The following is an 8,812-nucleotide window of genomic DNA, read 5'->3' on the forward strand; positions in this document are numbered from 1 at the left end:
CAAAGTAAGTGAATCCACAGGAAAACTGTTGAATGAAGACAAAAACCTCCTGCACTCTGTGGCTGAATACATAAATAAATAGCAGTGAGGTTCTTTCTTTTTCCCCACTGCTGTTTGTTCTGAAAGCTCCATTTTGTTTTTCACCTTGTCAACAAGCATCTCTGATCTAAACACAATAGAGACATGTTGGCTTTTAATACAGAATGTTGGGGCGACTGTGGTTCAGTGGGTAGAGCAGTCGTTTCCCAATCAGAGGGTCGAATCTCGGTGCCTGCATCCCATGTGTCAAAGTGTCCTTGGGCAAGACACTGAACCCCCCAGTTGCCCCCGATGTTTAGAGCCACTGGTTGAGTTGGTGCCGCAGATGGCTGCCTCGGTTCTGTACCGGAAACAAATTCCTTGTGTGTAACATACTTGGCCAATAAAGGTGATTATCCTTATACTTGTTTTTAACTGTCTTCCTTTCTCCAATTTTCTTGCCCCCTCCCCATCTGCTCCCTTTCCTATCTCCTTTCTCCTCGTCTCGTTGTTTCCTCTCAGGGCACTGAGGAGGTGTGAGGAGATGATCCAGCGTTACAGCACGGAGGAGAGCTCAGACAGAGCTGTGGTTGGGAAAGCAGTAGAGAACTGCATGAGGGCCATTATAGGAGTCCTGCTCAACCTGACACACGACAACGGTTAGCAGACACAAACACTGTGCTGCAGCTGATTGTTGGCACATAAACAAGTTTAGACACTGGACACGAAGACTGGAGACTGAAAAGTTGATTCATCTGAGTGGATTGTTGAATTGTTGCATGCATTGTATTTGATAATGGCATGTACTTGTGTTTACGTGTGTGTGTGTGTGTGTGTGGTGTGTGTGCGCACGCACGCAGAGTGGGGCAGCACGAAGACAGGAGAACAGGAGGATTTAATAGTGACGGCTCTAAACTGTGTTCTCAAAGTTCCTCAGTATCTTCCCCAGGAGCAGAGGTTCGACATACGTGTGCTGGTGAGGAACTCACAAACTGTCGACAGTTGTCAAAGGACAGACACTTCATAACGTATGAATTTGAAATGACTGCCTGATCAGTGACAGGCTTGACATTTAATTACTCACTGTGACTGTGTGTGTTCAGGGTCTGGGTCTGTTGATCAACCTGGTGGAGTACAGTGCCAGGAACAGGTACTGTCTGATGGAGATGGAGATGGAGGGAGGTCAGGGCCCCTGCGACTCCACCGTCCTGCTCAACCCTCAGCACCAGGACATCACCAGTACTGGCCCACTCAGTGCCATCGCCGCACTCGTACAGGTACACAACCACTGGGAGTGTTTTCAAGCTGCAAAACACAGACCAACATGAGTATTAGTGAATTAACAGGTAACCTTTATAAAGCACAACCATATGTTGTACTTGTCCAGTTATCTGAGAGCAAGAAGATACTGTAAGATCAACCCTATGTCACTTTGTCAGCGGTAACAGTCTAGATGATCACAGAGGGTTGAATCAGTTGACACAGCTGCGCTCTGGCTTGTCTGTGCCACTGCCAAGCACACGGGTTGTGATTGGCTCAGTTTGGTTTTTTGCCGACTGAAAACAGGATGAAGACAATAAAAAAAACAAGCCAAAATCGCTCATGCGCATATCCACCATTTTCTGAAGTTAATGGAGAGTAGGAAGTTCCTATTATAGATGGTAACATTGCCTCTGTACCTGATTGCAGATAGTTTTGATTTTACATGTCAAGTTCAGAGGTTACGCTACATTATAAGACTGTAAATTAATAGTCTTATTATCCTCTGTGCATATAATTCATCTCATCTGTGTTTTAGTCTTTTTGTTGCTGTGGAAACTGAGTTTCCCATGAGCACTGTTGAAGCTTCATAAGAATCAAATCAGATTTGGCTGACTTACAGTAGAATCTGCAAACAGCAAAGTGATGACATACAGAGTAACAGAATCACCTCAGCATGAACTTATGAACGAGAGCGGGCATGTTTACTGAGGTGAGTTTTAAGATCACAACAGAAAATGATGCTGTGTTTTAATAAAACAAAGCACCGTTCAAACACAAGCAATTCATGGTGTAGCAACATAACATAGAAAATTAAATTAAGTCGATTACAGTACATTAAACACAATGGAAATAGATAAAAACACAGAAATGCTTTTGGAGTCCAGTAATAAGTCGGCCCAAATTTAATGATGAAGGCCATTAAAGTATAGTTGGAACAACAAAATTTAAAGGGATTGTAATTAATTAGCTGTGATCTTGTGAGAACTCACTTGTTTGCTAGAGAGCAGCTCACAGACAGCTTTGACTGAAGTACAGGACGCGTGTGCTGGACTAGAATTTACCAGTGAACGTATATGTGACTGCAGTAACTTTGTTAACCAGGGTTTCTGTTGCTCGTCCTCCTTAGCTTTTCCTACAGCGAGAGCAGGCTGCTGTCCTGGCCGAGGCGCAGACTGATGACCTCATCAAGGAGGCACCCAAGCCTGCGCTGGACCAGAGCGGGGAGTGGCAGGAGACAGGTGGGGAGATCCAGTGGGTTGCTAACGACAACGACACCAACTCTGACACACAGGATGACAGTAAGAAGAAGGATGAGGAAGAAGAGGAGCTCGACCTCAACAAAGGTACATCCAGATACAGTTTTTTTGTTGTTGTTGTTGTTGTTGTTTGTTTTGGAGAAAACCAACCTGTGAATGATGAATGTTTCCTCCTCTCAGCTCTGCAGCATGCAGGGAAGCACATGGAGGACAGCATCGTGGCCTCCTACACAGCACTGCTGCTGGGCTGCCTCTGTCAGGGGAGCCCGGTGAGGGAACACACACACACACACTCACACACACACTTCCTGAAAATTACTCAGCTGTTTGTAGATTCTGTGTAAACTAGTAATGCTTTTCTTTTGAAGTTCATTGTCCTTATCTTTGTGGTTTCCCTGTTGATAAGTGACTTGGTATTTTTTGTGCAGGCTTGTTTGAGAGGTTGAAACATGTCGGCCGCATTTTTAAATATAGACTCTATATCAAGTTCATAATGTCTTAAAACGACCTAAAAATTGTTGACTTTCATAAAACCGTCTGCATAAACGGCACTATAAACATACATTTACAGTAACATTCACTATGCATATATTCATCAGATCATACTCTGACGTGTTTAAGGCCATAAATTCGATGCACATCATGACAGTATGCTCCCACACAGTATCAGGGTTTAGCTGTGAACACAGACTGATGATTTATTTTGTTGTGATGTCGTTATATTTTAATGCCGTCTCTCTCTCTCTCCACCAGTTGAATGTGACTACTGTGAGAGAGAACCTGCCTAAAGGAGATTTCTCCATCATGACAGAAATGCTGAAAAAGTTCCTCAACTTCATGAACCTCACTGTGAGTCGCAGCTCTAAGAATACTTTAGAAATCCTCACCTTTGTTTGTAAATGACTGGGTGACAAAATATAACTTTAGTTTTCTACTGTTTTAAGTGCTTGGATAAAGAAACAGAGATTTAAGAAGCTGCTAAATGCCTCCCCCGGTCTTGGAGCTTCTCATTCGCTTTTCAAAGGGAATTCTGAAAAGATGTTTTTTAAATGCATATTTTTTTCTGTGCAGCTGGCTGACTCTTCAACAAAATTATTTCTCAGTTTAAATTACTGTTAACAAGTGAACACGCTGTCAAGACTGAGATTGGTGGAAACACAAAACACCTGAGACAGTTACCACATCCATCAGCAGAAATGTCATTTAAAAAAATTGGTGCAAAATAAGTGTTTTTATCAACAAGAAGGGGGGATGGGGGAGTAGGGCAGTCGAAACTTGTCAGCCTTGTAAGACAAACAAATCAAACATCAATTTATGACCTTAAGTCAATTACTGTTAAGAAAATATCAAGTAATGTTCCACAAAATATCAAGTCAGTGCTTCAAGCCAAAACCTGAGTCAGTGTTTTACTGTTACACAACACATCATCAATAATACAGGCAACATGTAACAGTGTTGAGAGCAGCAGGCTTGTTGTTTGCAGAGTGTTTTGTGTGTGTGCTTGTGGTAACTGACCTGTCCTCTCTCTGTGCAGTGTGATGTCGGCACCACAGGACAGAAGTCCATCTCCAGGATCATCGACTATCTGGAGCACTGCTAGAGAGAAGCCTGTCTCACACACAGACACACACACACACACACACACAGACCATGACCATCTCCTTCATCCCCATCTGACCTTTTCTCTGTTCAAACACACCAGACAAACACACAGCGTCACCTTTAAGTTCACGCTGTGACCAGACATCCACGTCATCCTCCAGTTAAAGGAACTTCCCCGTTTTTATGGCTTCAGCTTAGAGACTCCAACAACATGACTGTACCTGACCTTACATTTTTGACTTCATGAGACACGATGGCCCCCACTCCCATCAGCTATGATCACTTTTTTTATTTTACTTTTATTAAAGATACAATCCAAGTCAGTGTTTTATTTTATTTGTAAGATGACCAGACTATTTCACCCTTCTGTTCATAAACTTTCAGTTTTCAGCGTTTGAAAAATTCTTTTTAAAGTCCCAGTTCGACTCTCCTCTCACCTGCTGACCCGCTCTCTTGTGAAAAGTTCCCGCACTGAGTCTCGATCGATGACATTGGAGTGAAGCTGCCATTTTCAACAGTCTGCCCCGATAGCAGACTCCATCCTCTGCTCTGCCTCTGAAGCCGATAACTGCCAGAACAGCTCGAGTTGTTGAAAAAGAAAAAACAAACTGGCCATCACACTTCCCTCCAGCTGCAGCCTCTTCCTTCTCTTTCTGCTGCTTTGACCTCTTGTCTGTTGGAAGGAGGCAGTTTGAGGCAGAGAAATCAGCAGTATTGATCTCTTCTGGCCAAAAAGCACAGAAATGACAAGAGTTTAGACCCTGAATTGCAGGTGCTTGTACGTTAAGGTGGGATTGCTGGTAAATGTTTCCACAAGATTTGTTTTTAGGCCGCTGTCACCTGGAAACTTTGAAAAAGCCCCCACCCTCACAGAAGTAGAAACCTTTTCCGTTCAAACAATCAGTGGCCCTATCGTTTGACATCAGAGCTGTGTGTCTCGGTGGGGCCCCCAGCCCTCCAGACCAGGACCTGCCCTCCTTCAGCTCCTTTCATTTAGTGCCTGTGTGTGCACGTTAGTCAGACAAGAGCCTTCAATTACAGCACAGAGGCAGCTGAGAGGTCAAGACGAGCTCCTCCTCTCTGGTGTTGAACAGAGCCACCAGCAGCGGAGGCTCTCAGAGATCAGGTCGATGCTTATTTCTAGTCAGAACGACTTCAGATGTAGTTGTTCACAGTTTGTAGTTAAACCTTGTGGAAAATCCTCCTCTGATCCTTCTGACACCTTCAGATCTAATCTGTCCAGCACTTGCAGGAAGGAGAGTTTCTGTGAAGTGCAGTATTTCTCATTTCCCTCGCCTACCTTGTTGCTCCCAGAATGCATTTCAGTCACCTCAAGAGGTGAGAGTAGCTGTTAGAAATGTGTAAATTGTACAATTCTGCCTGGCGTTTTCCCTTCTCTGGTGGATGTCTCCCTGTTTGATTGTTGAACATCAGTCCAGAACTCCAGAGCCCATCAGTCAGTGTTTCAGATGTTCCAAACATTTTGCAGAAGAGACAAATGAAAGAAAATAGAGATTGAAGTGCAAACTCGATCTGCAGCAGCAACTTGTCAAAGGGTTTGCTGGGGATTTCTGTTTCATGCTTTTGACTTATTGGTGCCACTTTCTGGTTCCTTCTTTATAATTTGAAACTTTATATGTCGGTTATCAGCCCATACAAGAACAATTTCTGTGGCTGTTTTTCCTCCACCAGTATTATAGTTGTACATGGCTTTTAGCTGTTAAATTGTTAATATAGCCTTCTTCAATAATGTGGCAGTTGCCAGTTAAAGAGCCAGTTAATTTGTTTTAACAAGCCTTTAAAGTGGGACTTTTTTCTAATGTGTTCTTATATGGATAAAATGCCAAAGCACTGATCCTACATTTCCCATAATGCAGTTGGATGGAGTCTTTCATTAGACCGTCCTTGAGCCCAGTCTGAGACAACCCTGATGACAGAGCCATAGAAGTGACCTGTCTACACTGAACTCCATGTAAAAGTGGTGGAGTGCCCCTTTAATGGCTTAAAACTCATTTAAACATTATTACTGAACAGCAGTTTAACCACCAAGGTCATTAGTTACAACTGAAACCGAGTAAGCTAATACAGTGACACTGTCGTGTGGAAAATAAGTGTAGGATGTTGAATGTGAAAAATGTCACTTCCTATTTGAAAATCTTTTTTTTTTTTAACAAGCCTTAACCTTAAGGCACTTCACTTTAGGTTTGATGGGCTACTTTCTAAGAAGAGAATAAAACAATGTGACTTCTTTTTTTAGTGGTAGTTAATTTATTCCTTTCTCTGCTCCAAAGTGTGTTTGTATCTCTGGGAATCTGTATGTTGTTCTTATCTTTTGAAGATGGACAAGTTCTTTTGAATGTCATCAGCTGTTAAAGTTGGAAGCAGGTACCATCAAGCAGGATCTTGCTGTTATTTTCTATTTGTCTTAACAGTTTCATGCACACTGTGTCATTCACGTACAGTTTAACCCTCGCGCTCCTTTTTGGTTTAAAGTTTACAAGAGCTTTATTCACAGACGTCTGTAAGAATGAACGGAAGAGCTTTTGTACATAGTCTGTACATAGATTGTTTCCTCATGTAGGAGAGGCTGGCGGGTAAGGGGCAGGGTGGGGTTTGGGGGAATTAAATTTAAATTTAGGCCGGTAGACTCTACTTTTTCTGAATCTGACTCTATTTTTAATTTTCTAAAGCCTTTTCTCCCAGTGGTGGTGTTGTTTTGGAGACAGACCGAGGTTCTTTACAAGCCAACTGCAGGAAAACTTTGTACCCATTTGCAGACTGATGTCTTTGGTTACCTGTACATAATTTTAAAATAAAAGTTGATACTTTCCTTAGTTCTTGCTCCTTTCTTTTCTTTCATTTCTATTTGTTGTTCCTTTTTCATTGCGATCTGCCCAGAGATTAAAAACCAACTTTTTAAAAAATACTTTTTACTTTTTTTCATCTGCAGTATTTTTTGTCAGATGATTGGAAAAACTTGCCCTTTTCAAAAAGAAACTGCTGCTACCTGTGAGGTGGTGTTGGGGGGGGGGAGGAAAAACTGTACAACACATCCATGGTCTTTATGTTACTGGCAGAAAACGTTTTAAGGTATGTAGCGTTTTAGTGAAGGCAATAAAAACGTTAAAACAGGAGCTTTTGTACTAAAGGACAGGGAACAATTACATCACAGTAGTGTATAAAAGTAGGAAGTCACATTTTTAAACATTCATTCTGTTATGTCTGTACATGTCACTTGGTCTCCGTCGTTCTCTCCCATATGTCCTCATCACTGCTCTGCTCCTCCTCTGTGCGCACACGCCCTCCGCTCCTCTTCCCGGTGTGAAAGTCCCTGGCGGGCCCCGATGGCTCCCCTGCCGGCACTTGGGCCCCAGGTGAGGATTGAGCGGACTCCGAGAATCGCGGTGTGCGGATCGGTGCCGAGGCTCCGCAGGCGCCTTCCTGGAGCAGCTCGCTGAGCGTGGCGATGTAAATCTGCGCCATTTGGAGAGTCTCAGATTTGGAGAGCTTCTTGTCACTCTCCAGGTTGGGGATGACGCTCCGGAGCCGGTCAAAGGCGACGTTGAGCCCCAACATCCTCCTCCTCTCCCGTGCGTTGGCAGCAAGGCGTCGCCGCCTTTGCGCACGCTCCAGTGCGCACTTGTCTGGATGGAGGTAATGCAGCGCGCCACCGGCGGGGCCTAGCCGGAGCTCCACGATGGCGCACGGAGGGTCACGGTGGTCGCAGCAGACTCTCGTGCGCTCTGCCCCCGGCCGCTCCTGCACTGGGCTCCGCTGCAGCAGAGCATGTATATCGGCGTGGAAAGGCGTCGGGCCCTCGGGGCCGACCCCTCCCTCCCGGTCAACTGATAGGAAAGACGCAAAGAGGTTTTTACGCGGCGGCATCGCTCTTCTGAACAAACTTGTGCCAATAAGCGCAAACAGTCAGTTCACTGACAACAGATTAACAACACACAGTCAACTTTCCTCACTTTTATTGGTGAATTTATGGACAGGGGAGGCGCGGAGACGCGCAGTGCCTGTTCCGGGGGCGTGGAGAGGGTCGTGTGCTGCCTAATGAACAGAGCCAAAGTCCGCCGCAGGGGCTCTATTAACCAAGTTCATCAAAAGAGGATTAGAAGCGTCTCACTGCGCCGCTGTGGGCCGATACATGGAGGCGGCCAAGCAAGGAGGGGAGGAAAGAAGGAAGGAAGGATGGATGAGAGCTGGTGTCATGGTAAATTTAAAGTAGAGTAAATTATAACCAGCAGCCAGTTTTACAGGGGAGCCACACGTATGAAAGCAGTAGTCTATTCATGTACGATACAATATAAACCTTCACCTTTTAACAAGAATCGAGGTACAGAACAGTTTGAGATTTGATTGGGGCCACACAGTGATTTTAGTCGAAGTTATCTTTATGTAATGTTCCTACTGAAGTGATTGTAATGTGCACAGTAGTTCTATATAAGTTAAGTTGATTTGATTTAACCTTCCTATTGTGTAACTTTTTGTATAGTTTAAAACCATTGCTATCATTCTGGGCAGTGAAGTCATGTCCTCCATTATGTTTCCGTTTCCTTATTTGTGCTGAGCTTATTCTAAAGTTAAAAACGCATGGGAAACGTGATGGGTCGTTCATGAGCTAATTCCAGTCTAGTTTTAGACTCTGATTTATTTTATTAAATCAATAA

The 8,812-nt window shown here is 43.9% G+C and overlaps 2 protein-coding genes across 2 annotated transcripts in view; one reads left to right on the forward strand and one right to left on the reverse strand.

Moving 5' to 3' along the window:
* The window catches only part of LOC109962762 (wings apart-like protein homolog), a 24,276-nt gene extending 19,286 nt beyond the window's left edge, over window positions 1-4,990 (forward strand). The window contains exons 14-20 of the mRNA XM_020604757.1: window positions 541-677; window positions 879-994; window positions 1,122-1,295; window positions 2,408-2,624; window positions 2,718-2,806; window positions 3,291-3,386; window positions 4,072-4,990. Of these exons, the coding sequence (XP_020460413.1) occupies window positions 541-677; window positions 879-994; window positions 1,122-1,295; window positions 2,408-2,624; window positions 2,718-2,806; window positions 3,291-3,386; window positions 4,072-4,137 (895 nt within the window). The 3' untranslated portion in view covers window positions 4,138-4,990. The remainder of the gene's footprint in view (window positions 1-540; window positions 678-878; window positions 995-1,121; window positions 1,296-2,407; window positions 2,625-2,717; window positions 2,807-3,290; window positions 3,387-4,071) is intronic.
* A 2,208-nt stretch (window positions 4,991-7,198) lies between these two features.
* atoh1c (atonal bHLH transcription factor 1c) lies at window positions 7,199-8,503 on the reverse strand. The gene has a single exon (XM_020604776.1). It carries the CDS (start codon window positions 8,022-8,024, stop codon window positions 7,371-7,373), a length of 654 nt encoding a protein of 217 aa, XP_020460432.1. The 5' UTR covers window positions 8,025-8,503; the 3' UTR covers window positions 7,199-7,370.
* Window positions 8,504-8,812: the final 309 nt, after the last annotated feature.

This window comes from Monopterus albus, unplaced genomic scaffold, assembly GCF_001952655.1.
Source record: "Monopterus albus unplaced genomic scaffold, M_albus_1.0 scaffold67.1, whole genome shotgun sequence".
Classification (NCBI taxonomy): Eukaryota; Metazoa; Chordata; class Actinopteri; order Synbranchiformes; family Synbranchidae; genus Monopterus; species Monopterus albus.

Bases quoted from the DNA above. Each gene is read 5' to 3' on its own strand.
- atoh1c (XM_020604776.1), bottom strand. From the start codon at position 8,024: ATGCCGCCGCGTAAAAACCTCTTTGCGTCTTTCCTATCAGTTGACCGG.